The sequence below is a fragment of the Centropristis striata genome, chromosome 18 (genome assembly GCF_030273125.1).
Source record: "Centropristis striata isolate RG_2023a ecotype Rhode Island chromosome 18, C.striata_1.0, whole genome shotgun sequence".
NCBI classification, from domain to species: domain Eukaryota; kingdom Metazoa; phylum Chordata; class Actinopteri; order Perciformes; family Serranidae; genus Centropristis; species Centropristis striata.
In genome coordinates this window covers 16,345,923-16,366,653 of record NC_081534.1, presented here as the reverse complement: position 1 = coordinate 16,366,653, position 20,731 = coordinate 16,345,923, and the positions used below count along the sequence as shown (strand labels likewise).

Genomic DNA, 20,731 nt, shown 5'->3' with positions numbered 1-20,731 from the left:
TCAGAGGAGTTATGCACCAAAAGGAAAAAAAAATTATCAAATAGAACAGAACAAGTCATTATAAGTAGACTAAGAATAGGGCACAGTAGATTAAAAAAACACTCTTAATAAAATTAATAAAAAACATGCAACTGGTGAGTAACTGTGGGGAGAGGGAGACAGTAGAACATGTGGTATAAAGGGAGAGGGAAAGGATGGAGGTGGAGATCTAGACGTCAGCTATAAGAGGAGAAAACTAAATAATATAATAGAAGGTGGGAAATCTAGAGAAGGGAGGAAAATCCTTCTGAGATTTCTTGCCACAACTGGACTAATTCAAAGGATATAACAGAAGGAAAGCATGAAAGAAGTTATGTCCAGCAGATGGCGTTAAATGCAACGAAAAGGATGCCAACTGCCAATAAACACCAAAGAAGAAGAAGAAAACTCACTTCCGCACAGTCACAATTTATCAGAAGCAGGTTCTGTCACAAAATGGCTAAATTAAAAGACAAAAGACGAGAGAAAATCAGTGTCGCCACTGAGGTAAGCCTTTAGAAGATTTAATTTCCTTTAGCTAGCTAGCAGGCTAGCTCTTTAGCTTGCGCCCGCTACTGCATCACAACATCAAACGTTCAACCTCCACGTCCATTCATTCACTCACTCACCTGTCCATAGGCTGCATATCGTCACCCTGTCAAATAATCGCCTAACTATTTTTTTCACTCAAAGGGGATGTAACAAAGGATGGCTATTGGCATAGTAATAACACTGTGTGTAAATTATGTAACTTATGAGAAATAAATGACTTAGGCAATTTTTTGAACATGCCTTTGTGACTTAAGCAAGATATGGTAGCATTTTATTTTTAAGGTGTCTACATAAGCCACGCAAGCCTGCATTAATGTTACTTCAAAGTGTCATTAATGTTCATGACACATCCCATGTCATGTTTATGACACGCTTATGTCAATCTTTTGTAGACACCTTAGAGTAAAGTGTTACCAATATTAGTGTCAACAATAAAACAGTGATAAACTAAACTGATAACTAAACAATCTCCCTCTAGCTCTTCTTTGATATCTGATGCCTGTGAATGCGGCGTATTGTCATAGAAGTGATGATCTTAAAGGGGTAAAATCACATGATCTGATCAACTGAGGATGTAGGCGATTTTGCCATAGATGCCCGGCGTCATGAGGACATGATTTAGGCAAAAAAAACAATTTTGACAAAAAATGACTGGTTATTGCTGCTTTATGTAGCCGAGCTAAGCTATTTTGTCCTGTTATTATCTCACCTGTTATATCGCAGATTGACCGTTTGGAGGAGCGGAAGGCGCGCTGCCAGGACAACCTGGAGAAGGCTGAGTTCAGGAGCAGGAAGGAGCAACTCTCTGACAAGGAGAGGTGAGGATTGGGATGGACATAGTGACTGTTAGAAATACTTTTAATGATAAAAAAATAACTCGTTGTTTATCCTGATCTCATCCTCTCATATTCTCTGCTCCACAGGCAGGACCTGGAAGATGAAATGACTATTATTAATGAGAGAGTGCTGAAGTTAGGTAAGTCCACAGCGGGGTCAGATGACTTTGAAATGGAATCTGTTACCGACTTCATGCATTTTTTGTAATAAGTAACACAATTAATTTGAATACAAGAAAAACATCTGTCCATCCATCCATTTTCATCTGATTATCCGGGCCGGGTCACGGAGGCAGCAGGCTAAGCAAAGTATTCCAGACGTCCCTATCCCCAGACACAATGTCCAAAGTGTTCCCAGGCCGTGCGACTGATATAATCCCTCCAGCGAGTTCTGGGTCTTTCCAAGGGCCTCCTTCCAGGTGGATGTGCCCAGAACACCTCTAATGGGAGGCGCCCAGTAGGCATCCTTTCGATGCGAAGGAGCAGCAGCTCTACTCCGAGCTCCCTCTGGATGTCTGAGCTCCTCACCCTATCTCAAAGGCTGAGCCCAGCCACCCTATGGAGGAAACTCATTTCAGCCACTTGTATCCGCGATCTCATTCTTTCGGTCAATACCCAAAGCTCATGAGCATAGGTGAGGGTTGGAATAAGATGGACTGGTAAATCAAGAGCTACGCCTTCTAGCTCAGCTCCTTCTTCACCACAACAGTCCAGTACAAAGCCAGCGTCACTACTGATGCTGCACCAAACCACCTGTCTGTCTTACTCTTTGTTCTACACTCACTAATGAACAAGACCTCGACATATTTGAACTCCTTTGCTAAAAAAAACAAAACATCTAATCTGATTTCTTTTTCTATTTTTTTCTTACTTTAAAACCACACATGGGAATATTGCATCTTAAAAGGCCACAGTTGTGTTGTAGTTTTTTTTTTTTTTTTAACTTTAAACATCCCAAAACATTTGTAATACAAATACAGTGCATTTCTCACATTCAGCATTTAGTTGGTTAAATCAAATAACACTTAAACAAGCTACAGGTGTATAGAGCTAGATGTTAGATGCTTTTTTTAATGTAAGTTGTTTTGCTGCTGTCTTTAAGCTAAGACCAAATGCATTACTTTGCTCTTATACAAGAGGAACACTTACTGAAATGTTCGTCTTTCATTTCTATTTGTATGTAATCAAGTTACTATTGGCAATGTAACAATAATCTAATCGCACATTTTTTTAAATGTAATCTGGATTTATTATAATTACCTTTTTTTTTAAAAAAAACAACTGTCTATAGCCATAAAATGCTTATTTATACTGTACAAATCACTGTCGATATATACAAGAAAATATTAAAAATAGAATATAATCTTTAATTTCATTATACCAGCAGTATACCAGCACAGATTCATAAGTGCAACTACTAAAAACAATGCAGTGCATGCAATCACAACACAATAACTTCCACATGGCAATAAAATACATACAGCATACTAAAACTAAAAACTTAAAACATCAACAAGTTGAAGCTTCAGATATCATCATCATCATCATCATCATCATCATCATCATCATCATCAGAGAACACAGTTGCAGCATCAGAGAAACAGTTAAATTGCACTTACATTTCATTAATATAATTATTAAGAAAAAAAAAAACTATATTTCAATGACCTGAGCTACTTGGCCTGTATTGCGCAATCTCAAATGGTTAAAAACTGTATGCTGGGCACCGGAGGGCACTATCTATGTACCACACTGATGGTGACACATGTGCAATGCATGGGTATGTTGCATAGATGTGTGAGTGTTTATGGGTAAATTAATGGCAACATCGTCAAGTACTTTGCCCTACTCAGATTGAAAAGTCCTCTTACCATTTCTATGAACACACATAGAGTTCAAATACCTTGTTTGTCATTTCCAGATAAGGAGCTGGAGACGTTAAGAGGAGAGAATCGGAAGAACATGGTGCTGTCAGTCGCTCTGCTGGTCATCAGCGCTCTCTTCTACTATATCTTTTTCTACAATGAGGAGGAGTCATGATACCACCGGCACACCTGAAAGGGACTCTTACAAGACCAACAAGCTCAGGACAGTGTTATCATGAGATGGTGGATGAGGCAGACATGAGGAAGAGCTGTGATGATGAAATACCTCAGTTCTGCCTCTAGATGGCATCATTGTCATTGTTATAATGTGTTGCAGTCATACTGGGTTTATCCTGTATATCCTGGGTTTAGTCCAGCTTCTTGGACTAAACCGAAGCAATGCATATATGAGATAATATTAAGATGAAGTGATCGATCATTTTTGCCTTTTTCTCAGCTTGTATACAGTCACAGTTTATATTTGAATTCCTGTAAAAAGTCCTTACTGTCTCTTACGAGATTCAACATGGATAATTGATATAGATAAAGCAATTTCTCCTCAAAATAAACCATTTAAATATACACAATTTGTAAAGTTTGCCTTATGCCACATAAAACCAAAGTAATATTGTTATATTTTATACAATATATCAAAGAGATGCTTTGTTAAATGGTGCCAATCGAGTCTGCTTTTGTGCTCTGTCATAAATATGTGTAATAATGCATGGTTCTCTTGTCATGTGCAGTTAAATGGATGAAAATTATTAATACATTTGGCTTTCTCTTTAAATGCAAGTTTGTTTCTCTTTAGGGAACATGAAGAATGTACTTGTTGTTTTGATGCTCATGCTGGCCATGCACACATCTCATAAGATGCCTAACATTTTCACAAATACCTTTTTTTTTTAATTACAAACATGAGAAATAAGTGTATGAGAAATGGGTTTGGTTCTTCTAACTGATCTTTGTGTCTGTTATTTGGTATTTTATGTGTTTATCTCAATAAATTAAACACTTTATACCAATTTGGAAGCATATTGTATTGTCTGTGCGTATATAATAGGTTTGTTGTTATCTATCTCATTTAGTGGATTGTTATTAAAACAATCCATTATTTATAAAATGTATTATGTTCGTGGCATGGCTGATAATTTCAAAAGAGGCCCAAATTTCCCATAATTTGATGTCGTTTTTTGAATAAAATATGCAATTTCTTCCATCAAATTAAACCAACAAACAGAACAACAGAAGATTTAACATGTTTTAAGGACATTGCTTCTCAGTGTGTGGGAAAATCTGTTCCTGTCAAGAAGTTTATTGTTTGATTGTTATACAAAGACGAGGCGTAACTGTTCACTCAGTGACACAGTCATGGTGTGATCAGCATGGTGCTCGGGGGCAGTCTGAGGACGAGACTGTAGAAAGTTTAATGCCTTCTGTCTATTCTGTGAATAAATAACAACAATCCTGAGATTGATTCTCATCGCTTTGTCTTCTCTCCATTAGTCATGTTGCATTCAAAACTAAAACAAGTTAAATAAAGGGCTTGATTCTCCTATTTAGATTCCTCCAGACAAACTGGGTCATGCTATTACAGTGTCTGAACTTAGTAAATCAATTATTTGTTTTCTCATTGTCTGGTCCTATTCTAGCCTGAGAAACATTTTCTTGACTGTTCTGTTATAAACTTGGTAATTATAACTGGAGCCTTCTCTATCAGCCAATTCTGGGCTCAGTTTCCAATATTTCTCAATTTTCTTATTGTCAACAAAAGACCAAAACCCCAAATTTATTCCAGCCTTTTCAGGCTGTGTGGTACTCCGCCCCATGCCCATTAGTTCCAATTGAGAATGTTTTAAATCCAAACCCTCCCCACCCAAAAAATGGTGATCTAGGTTGTCTGGGTTTTTAAGCAGCGACCTAGTGAGGGTTGTAATAATGATGAGAGGAAAAAGGAGGAAGTATAAGGTGCATAGTATTAAGAGTGATAAAGTCCACGCAGCGAGGAGCTTGAGGTTGATAGACGGGTCAAATAAACACAGGACTTTCAACCAGCAACCATTCTGTTACATTAATATGTTAATAAAATTAATTATATATCATGTCTGGTACATAACTACAACCATGATCTTTTCCTAAACGTGGTTCGAAAGTGGTTTGATTTCACAATGGTATTCAGAACATCATATATGTCATATATGGCAACCTACCTATTGTGTTCTTAAGGCATGACGATGAGTTGTTAAATTATGTGTGTGTTTTTAAAGGCTAAATAACATTCTTAAACAGCTGGGCACTGTAGCTTTTAGTATATGGTGCATTTGTTGGGGACTATTTTCAGCTAGGGATTAATATACATAGTAGATACAGCTGTGGGTCAGTTGGAAGAGTGGGTTGCCCCCCAACCGAAGGGTTGGTGGTTCGATCCCTGACCGTCGCAGCCTACATGTCGAAGTATCCTTGAGCAAGATACTGAGCCCCAAATTGCTCCCGATGCTGCATTCACCGGTGTGTGAATGGATTCCCAAAGCGACTAGAAAAGCGATATATAAGTGCAGGTCCATTTACCAGTTACCATATGTTGTAATATTTCCAGCAGAATGACCTGTATTAATCATAAAAAAGAAACATGCCACTTGATGTGGAGCATTGCTGTTTTTTAAAAAAGTTTTCTGTCAACAAAGGAGCTCTATGGCATAGTTGAATTAATTACTGTATATGAGGTTTTATTTCCACCCAGACCATAACAATATTAACAATTTGACAATAATGTTGTAGGATCAGTCAATTGGCTTTTAATGGGAATTGTCAACAATAAAAAGGAATATAATCAGACTTATACTTTAATAATGATATTTCACTCTGCTTTAAATGCACAGGGGTGATTTTTGGTGGTGGTGTGAAATCAGTAAAATGTAAAACAGGACAGACAAGCAAATAACTGTTTGTTTGCCCTCCCGCCTACACACTCGATTATCACAAACACAGTCCACAGCACACCTACGCACTCTCAATCTCCCATCCCCAGATTAAACAAATGTAAACAAGCCCATTATGCAACACTTCTGTGGGATTTAAAAGATGATTATGGGCACTGAATATGTTCAAGTATTCATTTGCAGATTGTGTTTGATATTAATGCTCAATTAAAAACATTTTAAATGAGCCCTTCGAACATGTTCAGTAACAAAGTGACACATTAGTCTGAATATTTTGGTAATTTACACTAATATTGTGTGCTTTTCTTAACATTTGATTACTTTTGAAGTATTTAGTCTTATATTTAATAGAGTTGGCTGAGATTTCTCATCATTTTCAATCATTAAAAAAAGTGGAAAAGCAGTAAATTCCGCTTACTTTAGGTCTATACAATTGCTCACTCTAAAATATACCAAGGTAACAGTCCTGCTGGTCAGATGCTGACCTTTTATGCAATGTTGCTTTCCATGACACAGTGTGTTAAGTGGTTTTGAGTTATGAAACAACACGACTCACCAAAAAGACGAGTTGAGAACAGTTCTGTCCGAGCACCAAAATGCCAGATGTCACTTAGCTTTCTGGAGGATGTTTGAGCTCAGCGGCTGCAGGTGGAGGTTCAGTGTCTCTTCAGGTAATGCATATTACTTGCTGCCCTTTTTGGCCACTTCACTTGAGCCATATTACATCATAACAGTATCATATCAAATGTTTTGTCATTTTTAATTTAACATTTGTTTCTTATATAATAGTAATAAAATGTCCTGTTTTCCATCCATCATTATATTGTCCATCAGGCTTTCAAAGCTCACTTCCTCACCACAGTAACCCGATTCCCATTTACATCAAATGGATCAACAAAAAAATTACTTACAAACACGTAAAATAATCATAAAAACAACTCTTACTATTTACTATTGCTGTAAATAAACCTTGACATTGTGTAGTAATAGGTGTATATTTGTTATGGCTGGGCTGAATTTACTTTGGATTATGTGGTTACTCCTTTCATATTCTTCCTGAATTACATTCTCATCCTCTGTCCAGTTTGGCCTTCATTTTCTTAAGTATTCCATGTGTCCATTTCAGAGAAGCTAGACAATAATGCTGTCAAGTATAGTAACTGAAGGGCACATGTTCTATTTTAGGACAGTGACTACTATAAAAGTTTAGTCCAGACACATAGGTGAAGAGATTACCGAAGAGGCCTTATACAATGCTCCGCAATGAAAAGTATGAAACTAGGTAGTTTATGCAACTATCTGTTACTTAAGTAGTATATGTAGTATATTTCTATAGATATATGATATGTGTTATTATAATGTGCTGTAGAATGAATGTTTATAGAATATTATTTGTATTATGTGTTAGTAGATTGTGTAATGATGTATACATATATGATATGTAGAAATGTGTGTAATATGGATAAGTATGTGAATAATTAATATAACGAAGAATGAATGAAGCACAGTAAATAAGTGTAAACGCTCACTCTGGTTTTGTTTTGTTAGGTGAAGCATATCGCTTACTTGTTATTTTATTTATTTATTTATTTATTTATTTTTTATAATGTTAATGTTTTGTGTTAACTGTATATTTGATACTGTTGGACCCAAGGAAGAATAGCTGTGGCTTTGCTGTAGCTAATGGGGAACTTAATAATAAACTAAACTAAAAGTAAAAGTAGCAGCAACACAATGCAAAATCCATGCATTTAAACTTTACATAAATTAAAATATACCAGCATTATCAGCTAAATTTAAAGTATAACAAGTAGTGTAAAATTAGTGTTTTGCTTTTTATAATATATTATATAATATGCTATGGCATTCACTGGTAAGGTTTAAGCTGAAATCTATGCTTGTTGTTTGTCAAGGAGATAATTTTAACTACTTTGTTGGTTATTCTGATCCATAATAATGCATCATGCTTTATAAGATGATCGTATGTTTTGTTTGTAAAATCTTAATTTGCAGAGGATTCAGATGTCAGATAAATGTAGTGTAGTAAAATAAGGGAAGTCCCCGGGTGTGAAAAGTCATGCCAAAGCTTAAGTGCCTTAAACCTGCATTCTCGCTAATGGCCAGCAGGGGACGACTCCACTGGTTGCAAAAAGAAGTCAGATTTATTGAAGTCTTTGAAAAAACTACATTGCCTCTCACTTGATCAATTACCTTAGTAAACATTCTCATAATAAGTTTATGGTCTCAATCACTATTTTGAAGTCTTCTTCAATACAGCATGATGTTTGTTTTGTAAATTATGGTCCCATTTAGAATAAAATAGACAATAAAGAGGGCATGCTTTAGTGCGGGGCTAGCTTCTGTCTGACAAACTGCAAACACGGTGACCTGTCAATCAGGACAGTGCCATGCAATGTGTATTCTTGTGTAAGACAGTAGATAACATTTATTTTTTTAAAGCAAAGTTTTGTTCGTTCTAGTATCTGCTGAGATTTAATTTTGACTATATTTGTTCATTCACTTTACTTAATCAAAAAAAAGGAATTTTAGAAAACTTTTACACACTCACACATTACACTGATACTTACTTTAAATGGTGGCGCATCATTTTGTCCTATACATCTATATTTTTAGACTTAAATTACTTCTACTAGAGTGCTCATGCTAACCTCATAAAGCTGTACTTTATACCCAGCTGTCATCCAGAGAAATTACATTAAACGCAGCTAATAGTAGCGAATTAAGTCATCATGCTCAGATAATAATGCAAGTCATATTCCTGAGTCCTTCGGCTGGTCGGGGCTGAATTTATCCCCTCAGCCCCTAATTTCTATATTAGTCAGCATCACTGTGTTCAGAGTGGTGATTAATTTCTGAATAAGTAAAGAGGAGATTCTCTTCAAAAGAAGATGAGAGAAGAGTCAAGTAAAGGGGGAGGATGGGAGAGTGGTGGGTGGCATTAGGTAGAGTTAATTTGCCTCTTTAGAGTTGAGCCGTTGGGTTACAGAGGTTACACTCACATGCTGACTGAGGTGGGAAGGTTCATTGAGTCTGAGGGAAAGTAGAGTATCAAACAAGGTGTAAGCTGATGGCAGGTAATGATACTAAATGAAGGTGTGAGTAATAGAGAGCCTGTCAAAGAACCACGGTAAGTGAACTGGCTGCAGACGCCTTCAGAACTTTTACACAATACACATGTTTAACTTGAGCAGTTTTATTTGCCTGTTTATTATCTTGCAGGGCAATCTGACCTGTTTCACTCAGGAAAAAATGAAAGACATTTAAATCTGAATGATACTTTCTTCCCATGCCTGAGTTGTTACGGTGGATTTGTTGAAGAAGAAAAAATAAAATTTAAGCAAAGCTGTGGCCTAGTATCATTGTGGTCACCTTGACCTGGGTGTGGAAATTGAGGCTAAATTAGAGTTAAATGGTCTGAATTAAGCCAGATTGTGTCTGATTTTTCATGATCCACTTCCTACTGAATCTCCTCTCTTTCAGTTACATAATTGCAAAAAAATTGTCATAAAGTATGGTAGGAAACTTTCATTCCCTCTCACTTTCTCCCTTTAAAGAAGCAATGTGTAAGATATGATCAGAATGTGAGATAAAAACCTCCAAACATAATTTAACATTCAAGAGAAAATAAATAAGTAACAGTTTTAATGTTTTGTTAAAGCAATGTATTTAATGAAGAGGATTGTGTGATAACTTCTTAAAAAAACATATGTACAACAGTTCGTATGCTGTCATAACTGTTGTTGTAAAATGGTCTTACTGTTGCAGTTTTAAACATGTGACATTCGCTGTAAACAATGTACAAGAAAGTACTTTAGAGAAGTTACGTTTTGTCTACACATCAGTGGAGAAATTAGCCTGGTATCTCCAGAAGAATTAACATATTAGTCTCAGACCCTCAACCAATCAGAGCAACGAGGCATGAAACAAAGCTGTGAGCATGTGAGTTGTGGCCGTTTTCAAGTAGGAAAAACATGGGGGTCTGGTCACAAACTTTCACAAATTACAGCTAAAGAGTACTAATTGTATCATACAAAACTGTATTTCTGAAAACAACACAATAACAGAATATTGATTCATATTTAATTTGTGCTGTTTAATTGACAGTTTGATCTGAGTTTCTTGAGTTGCGCTGGACATCAGTCCTCTAATTCTAATCTCAAGGCGAGATACTAAAAGGAAAAAAATGTTTTTTCATGCACTGTTCATTTTTGAGGTTTTGGGCTATTTTTCTCCTTTAGCATGTCTTCTTTCAGAATAGTGGAAAGAAAACATCTAAAACAAACATTTTGACTGTATTTTGTAGATTTCTCCTAAATCCACTAAAAGATAACATTCTATTGCACTGGTAGTACCGCAAATGTAGTCTAAACCTCGTCATCACGGACATTGTTAAAAAGCTCCCATTCTCCTGCACAATAGTATATGTTTTAAGTGGTCTTTATTGTTGTTGCTATGAATAACATTCAATGTGTTGCCTTGAAGTAGTCATTTCCATTAAGAATATAAAAACCATTAAAAGCCGTTTTCTGAAAATGAGTTTTATCTTCTCATGCTCTGAGCAATAAATTATAATAAAATCCAATTCAAATATTTCTGTCTTGGAAATATATGCAAATTAGCATTAATGCACACCTCATTTACAATACAATTTCAGAAAACTTGTAATGTGAAAAAATATTGTCTTAATGTAAATAACAAACTGGGGAAGTTTCATGGTGATATCTATAAATTGTTATTGTAAATATGAAATGTTGTGATTCTGGAAATCTGTCTAAATGGGAGAGTATCCAGACATATGGATGAATGTACGAACATAAGCTGGAAATGTGTTTGTCTATATTTAGAAATATGTTAATTGGGGTATGATCATTTTTAAAGCTATTTTTACCCTCTGTACATTAAGTCTCCATTAGGGAGGTACATTCTGCCTTCTTGGTGTGTTGTTTAACTTCTAAGTAAACATAATTAGTGTGAGTACAAAGCTGAAACCTTTAAACAGTGTGTTGCACAACTCTCATGAAGCTCATTGTACCTTGAAAAATGTCCCTCACCCACACTGTCACGTATCACAGTGTTTTTCTGAGAAGCCAGAGGGAGAGGAGTTAATGTGCCCCTGGGTCAGGTTTAGGGATGTGCTCTCTCTCTTTCTCTCTCTTTCTCTCTCTCTCTCTCACACACACACACACACACACACACCTACACACAGCATAAGGTCAGCATATACAGTACAGAATACAGACAGCATTCAGGCAACACATGCACTGCACACCCACCCACAATCTGGTAAATTACCCATGACAAATCCTGGTAGGTTCCAGGCTACTAACAAGCACACTCATAGAGTACAATCTTGTGCCAACACGTGCACACACACACACACACACACACACACACACACACACACACACACACACACACACACACACACACACACACAAACACACACACACACACATACACACACACACACACACACACACACACAAACACACACACACAGGCAAAGGGACAAAGGCAAGTGATGATAGCTTTTATTGCAAAGCAGATTTTATGTAGCTTGTCTCTGCTTTTTCAAGAGATAAAGCATGTTTGTGTCTGTGCTTGTTCATCATAGTAAACTCCAATGTTCAATAATCACCACGTAGGCGGCTGCAAGGTTCTCCCTGGACACCGCTGCGCTTTCCTCAGGAAGTATGATCAGAAACGAATGCCACTATTGATTTTCTTGTGTCTCCCTTCTACCATCTGCATCTTAAACATTCCTGGGGCCCCACTTTTATATGAAAATGAAAAGACAACCCCAGGAGGAAAGCAAAAACAAGCATTTTGGGCGATTACGCAATCAATAGCACCAAAGCCTTTTCCATGGAGCTAATGGCTAACCGAGCAATAGTAGGGTTCCTATGGAGAGCATTTGCTACACCGCTGTAATTAATGTTATTAATGAGGGAATCATTCGACTGTGTACTTTGGTAATTGCCTGGAGAGCTGCCCAGGTCTGCAGCGATCAAGCATTACATAATTCAAACACGGCTACCAGACCCTATTTAGTCTAATGGATGTAATATCAAAGGAGGGTGAATTTCACTGTTGTTAATAATAACCTCTGCAACAATAAAAAAGTCCACTTTGCTGCTGAGGGGGGACGACACAGACGATAAATGTATTTAATGACTTTCTCTTTATGAAATAAGCGGTTTTACTGTGGGAACTCTTAGCTGCGAGTTAGATGAGTACAAGTAAATAAATAGTGTAGGCAAGATTTAAAAAAAACAAAAACAAGCAAAAGGATAGAAACTGCTGCTGAACAGTGCGAAGAACCGCCTCTGAAAAAAGAATCAGTGTGACAGTGATGTTGAAGGCACACTGAACATCCACCTTTATCCTTTAAGTGCAGTTATATGTCTAAAACAGTGTTATTAAATAAGACTCATCAATGTATATAAACACATATACAACTGATGTTTCTTAAATAAACAAATAATACTTATAATACAGTATTAAATCAGTTTTGTTTTCCTTTCACTCTCTTCCAAACAAATGCAAAGGCTGGCCAAGGCGACCCGAGGTGATGGTTCTCATAAAATACTACTGCTTCTGTCCACAGGGGATGCCAAAATCAACACAAAATGAAAGTTTCTTATAGTCACTTTAAGTTCATATACCTCATATAAGTCAGCAATGACTTAAAAATACACCAGGCGACAACCTCCAGGTCTGAGCAATTTAGCAAACCCAGAAGTGCTTGAAGCCTACAATCTTCTGTTGCAAAAGAACTCCGGTCCTATCTATCTCAATAAAAAATATAACCACTTCTCACTTGATTTATAACCTCAGAAAAATATTCTCATGGCAAGATTATGATCTCAATCTCTAGTTTCAAATCTTCTTCAAGCCAATAATGTTAATTATGTAAATGATGGTCCCATTTAGAGGAAAATAGATGATAAAGAAGCATATTATTTAGGGTGTGGTTACCTTTGATTGACAGGTTGCTAACACGGCCAGCCGACATCAGGAAACAATACTTATCCACAGCACTGTGTGTATCTAAATAGCCATGGACCTGTCATGTTTTTGTCTCAGAACTTTAACATTTTCAATGTGAATTTTCAGTTCATGACAGTTTATTTGAACATTTTGGTCATTTAAAAATGTCTTGAATCAAAAGACAAATCAGGGAGCCGGCTGTCCAATCTTTCTGGTAAGAAATGTACAATTTTTTTTAGGCTTAACCGCTTATTTTCAGATACATCCATAAGTACAACCCTCATTCCTCCACAGTCCAAATAGGGTCTCTCCCAGTTTTAAGACGGCGACGAGCATAACTTCAGACTCAATGCTTCAGCCAAGCAATGTGCTGGTGTAGCTCTTAACAGAGATCTGCCACACTTTCAAACAGTAAATCGACCCATAAATTCCCTTTAGTCCTTTTTAAGAGGGTTTATAATTTCCAGAATGTGTATACAAATTGATGAACTTGTGCTTGACACACCACTACGAGAGTGTATGAATTCCTGAATGTTTGTACACAATAATTAAAGTATAATTGAAGCAATATGTGCCATTTAAGACATTTAAAGCCTAGAGAGCATAGTCTAAAATGCCACTTGTTCACTTTCTGAGCCCTGTGTACAAACAGGTGGTTGCCCGATTTGGTGAGCAAAAGCAACATCTGTTGAGGTGGAGAAAAAAACAAGTTGAACAAACACTTCTCCGAGGCCTCAGTGTGCAGTCCATTAGTGGCCTATAGCACCCCTCACCTTTCCTCCACTTTGTGATCTGCTTTAAACTGACTGAGGGCCTCACAGCTTTCAAAACAGGAGATTATTACAGTTGATAGTTGACACAAGGAGCAAGTGCATTGACCTTCATTTTGCTGTTGTGTGAGACTTGCTTTTGAGATGTGAGTGGCATCGAGCTGCCCAACAGAGTCTAAACAAGAGTTATTTAATCAAAAAAATCCCATTTGAAACCATCGTGGAAAAGAGCCCACACACCTGTGAATGCTGACAAAAAAATGACGAGGACGCAGCAGCATTAACACATATCTTATTCATTTCAAGTGTAGCAGCAAATGTCTCACGTCACAAAATATGATTTTAATAAAAGTTTTAGATTCACTAAAATTATCATAGAACTTATAAGAAGATATTCTAATAAAATTTGCTGTTATGGTAAAAAGAGATTTTTGTTGGTGTTATATATACAATACAGTAGCTTCTATTATAATACGGGACACAAAGAATTAACTACATTTAACAGAATACAAACATATTCATTCATATGCTATATTCTACATTTATATGTTTACATCACTTCTGAATTAGTATGTATATCATTATATGTGTATATATGTACATAGGCTTTCAGAGTTGAAATATTACATTTTTACTTCAAGACATATATTACTCAGATTCCTAAATAAGTATGAATATTGTAATGCACAGTAAATAATTCAAATATATTTTGCAAGTCATTCGTTTTCTTATTTTGCCATATTTATCATTTTTAAAGAGCTTGATAGCTCCTAAAAAAGTTTCTTGTTCTGCTGTAACATGAACTTACTTGGTTAGTATGAATATTATTTTGTCTTATCTTATTTCTATACTAACCTTTATTAAATATAGTTCTGAATACCCCCCTCAAAAAATAACACAATTGTTTGTACAAGAAGTTTATAAAGACCTATACTTACAATTTTTTGTTAGGTGGCGACCTCTAGTGGCAAAAGCAAAGGAGGAAGTCAGGTCACCTAGTATAAAGAGCAACAAACACCGTATAGAGAGAAAGTTGGGGTTAAGTGACCTAACTTGTGTCACGTACGTAATGTAGATTAACTCACACATGCAATTTAAGTTAAGTTATACACTTACTTATTATACCCCAAGCTATTATATTTCCTAAACCTAACCAAGTGGTTTTGGTGCCTAAAACTAGCTTAACAGTTTCACAACCTGTGTTTAAAACAGCCAATATTATGTTTAGGTTTGAGGATCTGTTTATCTCCTGCCACCAGTCGGGACGCTAATTAATAAAACGCTCTTGTATTAGAGGGAAGGAACACACAATCTATCTTCTTCCACAGTTATCTCCTTGCAGTTGACAGCTAAAGAATTCTGGTCTTCAAGGTGTCTAACAATCAAAATCTTTATAGATTGAGCTCCCTGAAGCAAAGCCTTATCAAATGATGGTCCTCATCTTAATGTGGAACAATTTAGTGACTGAGAACCATTATTAAATTCAACCAAGTTGGCAAAGTTGTACATTTTTGAGTTATGTCACAACCTGTTCAGTGGCAATACAAAGCGATTAATACATGTCAGATGCTTTACATTTTTTCTTTTAAAATCATGTTGTGTTGCACGTGACACACACATAAATATGCCTTTTTCACAGCAGACATAATAACTTGACCGTGACACTGAAGCTGTTAAATGGAATTCAACCTCCAATAACTGTATTTTTTTTTACACTTGTGCATGTAATATTTTCAGTGGCATATTAGTGAATTTATTAAAGTTATTAAAACATTTGCATGGTTTAATGAATGAAATGAATGAATATTTCATTCTGATATTAACATTTATAAAACAATTAGGGTGCTGATGGCCTTCTATAAAGGCAGCAACAGCTTGGCATGTAAAACCTTTTACAACAAGAAGATATCTGTCTCTGTATCCACATGTCTGCAAGTCTCCTGTTCTACGAGGGCGTCCTGGCCGTGTGGTTCTCTGATGCCCTCACACACTACCTGTTTAAATAGCCTGGCAGATAAACTGCTGTGTTTGTGGCCACTGAAGCTGCCAGGTTCATTTAGAGTCTTTACAGCACAGCTGACAGGGAGAGCAGACAGACTTATAATCATCGCTCTTCCCACTCTGTCACACGCGTATACACGTGCCTGCAGCTGCTGCACTCCTGAATCATAATTGGAGATGTTGGTGGGACAAAGACAGATAAGGCAACAGTAATGAGTGCATCATATCTTATCTGTGCAGCCATATACCCAGGCCAATAAGGATCATATAGGTAGTATATACTCATTTGACTTCTGCAGCCTTATACTGAGGTGTGCCTAGACTGCACCTGCTCATGCTTAAAGGGGGACAATCAAAGCTGCCACGCACAATTGATCACATGGCACGTTTTCACACATTGGTGGTATCTCTCTATATGTCTTTCTCATCCACTCCCCCCTCCTTCTTTTTCACACCCTCACGCGCAGACTGAGCAAACAGGATTCAAATGTGTCTTGGTGTAAATTGAGGCTATTTTCCAGGGACATGGTACTTGCTTTCTAAGGTGCCATTAGTCTTTTCAAACAAGACCCACCTGCGCTCCGGAGAAAGAGGCTGGAAGCAGTTGTGAAAAAAAAAACCCCAAGTCATGCGTAACGGAGGAACTCCTTTGAGGAAAACGTGCTACAGGGAAGAAGTGATGGAGCCACATGTGGATTTAATTTCTTTATTCTTCTTGTAGAAAATGTACATCAAAGACAATACCATACAAAATAGAAAAATGGCACACGGTACTCACAAGTTCACACACAATAAGGGCTATACAATACTGCTTTGGCATTTCAAAAAACATAGACTAAAGTGCAAGATTTTCCATTCCTTCTCTGCATTTAAGTACATTCACAGGTTTGTTTTGTCTTTTTCACAGAAGTTTCTTGTTCACAGCGTTTCCACAATCTCATCCTAACTCGTGTTGAGACATAATAAAGTGCAGATACAGTATGCATGAGAGACACGTTTCTAGCATCACACCTTCTTAGTAAAGCACTGTCAACTGTAAGCAGATTGTCAATGGTCACAGGATGGTTTTGTCTTTTTGCTCTGTCTTTTCTCACACACACACACACACACACACACACACACACACATTCAATCATACACAAAAAGAGCCCTAGCACCTTTTTTTAGACTTCACTTGGTGACCTGGACCGATAGGCTTTGTTGGCTTGAAAGCAGCCACAGAGAAGCACGTAGAGGGAGCGCTGGATCTCTGCGTTTCTGTAGGCGTAGATGATGGGGTTGATCATTGAGTTATATGTGGCTGGCAGCAGTGTAGCATAGGTGTACACTGATGGGTACTCCCTCTCGCCAACCAGGCAGTAGATGGCGAAGGGCAGCCAGCTGGCACCAAATGTTCCCAAGATGATGGCCAAAGTGGACACCCCCTTCTTAGTGGCGACGTAATGCGACGTGGCAAAAAAGTGCTGCTGGAGTGCGATCTGGTGGGCATGGTGGCACACGATCTTGCAGATCTTGAAGTAGAGAGTGAGCATGAGCACGAAGATGACGAAGAAGGAGGCGGCCAGGAGAGTGACGTTGCTCCGGGTCAAAGGGCGGACGATGCTGCAGGAGTCCGGGTCGTCCAGGCAGTTCCAGCCAAGCACCGGAAGCAAGCCCAAAAACAGAGACACCCCCCAGGTCCCTACTAGCATCAGGTGCACATACTGCAGTGTCTTCTCTGAGAAGTATGTAAGGGCATTGTAGAGGGAGAAGTAACGGTCCACTGTTATGGCTAAAAGGCTGCTGATGGATGCAGTGAAGGACGCCACCAGGAAGCCTACAGTGATAAGGCTGATAGTCTCAGAGGAGATCACATACTGGAACACAAAGTTCAGGATTAATCCCATGCCGGCCAGCAGGTCCGCTGTGGCCAGGCTCCCAATCAGCACAAACATGGGAGTCCTTAATGTTGGGGTGTAGAAGATGATTGCTACCACTATGGCATTTTCGCAGGCGATGACGGTGCCGGACATACAGAGCATAATGTCCCACGGGTTGATGGGGAAATCTAACGGGGCGGTGGAGAACTCCAGGCTGCTATTGCGCTCTGGAAAATCAGCCTCCATCCACGGGAGGGCTTCTCCAGCCACAGGGGCCGCAAAGGAGTCGTTCACCACCAGCGACTCGTTCATATCTCCAAGCTATTGTCTCTTTATACTGTACGAGAGAGGAGAGAAAGAACAATGGTTTGTTAATGACATTGTAAAGACAGATTATCTTGACACATACTTACTTCCTCATTGAAATACACAAGTGCCCAATGTGAAAAAAAAATCATATGAAAAAAGCATGAAATGTACCAATACCTACAATATGATGCATTTAAATGTAAATCAAGCAGTTCTAGTCATGCAAAAGTTAAAAGGAAATCCACTCTAAAATAAATTTTGGTCATTTCTATTGTATCCACCGTAACAATCTGTTTTCATTTTTTAATTTAAGTTTTAGCACAGCAGAAAAACAGAGTCATCTACAACTCGAGGTGCTCAATATTTAGAAAATACTTCACCAACTCATATCAGAAAGACCTGCATTAAACTAAAATGCATTTAGATGGAATATCTAAAAGAAAAGCCTTTGTATCCTAAATTAGACACTGATTTTGAGCTCGGACAAACAGCTGTCCATTAGATGCCTATTTTACCATTTAAAACCACAGACACTTAGATTTAGAAATTAGATTTTTTTATGTATTTATTGTGTTTCAGGGTGGATTTCCCCTTTACAAGTAATTGTAGTAGTGATTCAGCAGCAGCAGAAAGCAGAGGAGCTGTCCGTGGTGCTGAAATCACATCAACTCCATAGAAAGCAAAACATGATTCCTATCATCATGACTTCTTAAATTATTTTAAATACTTTCATTAACACTTTTAGTATCGTTGTGGTTCTATACTATATATTAGTATTTTTATCCACATTTTATCCTATAAGGAATGTAAAAGTGATGCTCTGTATTATGTCTTGCAGTATTAATTTAAATCGTATCATATGATTACTAAAGTAGGCTATGTTTGCGAGATTCTTAAACATTTTTTCCTGGAACACGATTTAAGAAAAGTTAAGAAATACGCACCTCAGTGACAAAACTGGTGAAGCTGAAATAGGAGCCCCTCGTCCGACGGGAAAGTGTAAAAGTATAAAAGTATAAAGGATGCAGAAAGGATTGCCCACTTTCTCTCTCTTGCTCCTTTAGACGCTCTCAGGTGAAGCCCTTGATTTTGTTGTGCTTCCCACGCATGGGACAGACACCCAGGGCAGGGGTGGCAAGAAGCATTGGCCGGTGTTCAGCTCGGTGAGGACGCTGAATGTGTGAGGAGGAGGACGGCGACGACGACGAGAGGGGACCGACCGGAGAAGCTCAAGAAGGGCTTTAAAGCTCCCTGACGTCATGGCGGAGAGAGCGAGAGAGCGAGAGAGAGAGAGAGAGAGAGAGAGAGAGAGACAGAGAGACTCTTTCTCTTTGTCATTGGTATCTCTTGCCTTGAAACTACATCTTCTTGCGTGGTCTTATACCTCAGTAAACCTCTCTCATGAGTGTATTTTAATCTCAGGTTATCACAGAAAAGACAACAAGTTCCTGCAGGTATAATGAACATAAATAATAATAATAATAATAATAATAAAAATAATAAATATATATATATATATATATATATATATATATATATATATGAGCAAATTACCTTGTTTTTAACAGTAGTCGTAATTAGCAGGTCTGCCACCCAATAAAATGTCAGCTTCAATACAAATCATGTTATATATTATTATATAATAGCAATAATATATTATTATTATTATTATTATTATTATTATTATTATTTTCATTAGCGCTACTATCAGTTTTCAAATTGGTTATAACATCAGAAAGGTTTTCAGACCTGAGCTTGGGTAAACTTGTCTTAAATGCCTCTGAATCTTGGGGTGGGCTGTAATGGGTAAGAGTTGATAATGGTTAAACACTGTCCCTTTAAATATAATAACTTACACCTGTTGAAAATCTGTTGCTAAAGCAACCACTACTGGTAAAGTTCCATGGCAGTTAAGGTTTAACAAGCATCCTTTATCTACTGTCATAACACTTTTTATTGAACCATTCTCCAACATAACAATATATATAATTGCTAAGAGAAGAAGAGTGTCAATTGTGGTGGCCAATCTTGAGAACCTTGTTCGAGAACAAAGTCGAATTGTTGAGAATAAAGTTGAAATGACCACAAAAAGCGACAATGTCGATAATGACTTCGAAACAATGAGAACAAAAAATGACCACAAAAAATTTGAAATGTCCAGAATAAAGTCGAAACGACGAGAATAAAGTCAAAATGACAACAAAAAAGTCTGAATGACGAGAATAAAGTCAAAGTGATGAGGAAAAAAGTCAAAATGACGACAAAAAAGTCAAAATGTCGAGAATAAAGTCGAAGTGATGAGAATAAAGTCAAAATAACAACAAAAAAGTCGGAATGTCCAGAGTAAAGTTGAAATGCAGAGAATAAAGTTGAAATAAAGTCAACTTTTTGAATTCGGTAAAATTGGAAAGATATTCACAAATTTGTTGTTTCTGTGTCAGTAGGTCATCAGAGGAACACTGTTTTCAGAGAAACGGCATGCCTATGGTTGGGTAGACTGCAAGCTACACCCTGATTTTTGTCATTCGTCATAAAATGAGCAATTACCACAATATTTAAGGGTGTAGTAGG

General features: G+C 37.4%; 2 protein-coding genes across 2 annotated transcripts; one reads left to right on the top strand and one right to left on the bottom strand.

Moving 5' to 3' along the window:
* Window positions 1–235: 235 nt before the first annotated feature.
* On the top strand, window positions 236–4,418 carry ccdc167 (coiled-coil domain containing 167). Its single transcript, XM_059356388.1, has 4 exons — window positions 236–525; window positions 1,294–1,388; window positions 1,494–1,546; window positions 3,328–4,418. Exons 1-4 carry the CDS (start codon window positions 364–366, stop codon window positions 3,444–3,446), a joined length of 429 nt encoding a protein of 142 aa, XP_059212371.1. The 5' UTR covers window positions 236–363; the 3' UTR covers window positions 3,447–4,418.
* A 12,736-nt stretch (window positions 4,419–17,154) lies between these two features.
* LOC131991362 (G-protein coupled receptor 6) lies at window positions 17,155–19,341 on the bottom strand. The gene is made up of 2 exons (XM_059356749.1): window positions 19,105–19,341; window positions 17,155–18,188 (listed from the first exon to the last, which is right to left on the bottom strand). The coding sequence occupies exon 2, from the start codon at window positions 18,161–18,163 to the stop codon at window positions 17,156–17,158; it is 1,008 nt and encodes a 335-aa protein (XP_059212732.1). The 5' UTR covers window positions 18,164–18,188; window positions 19,105–19,341; the 3' UTR covers window position 17,155.
* Between the last annotated feature and the right edge of the window lie 1,390 nt (window positions 19,342–20,731).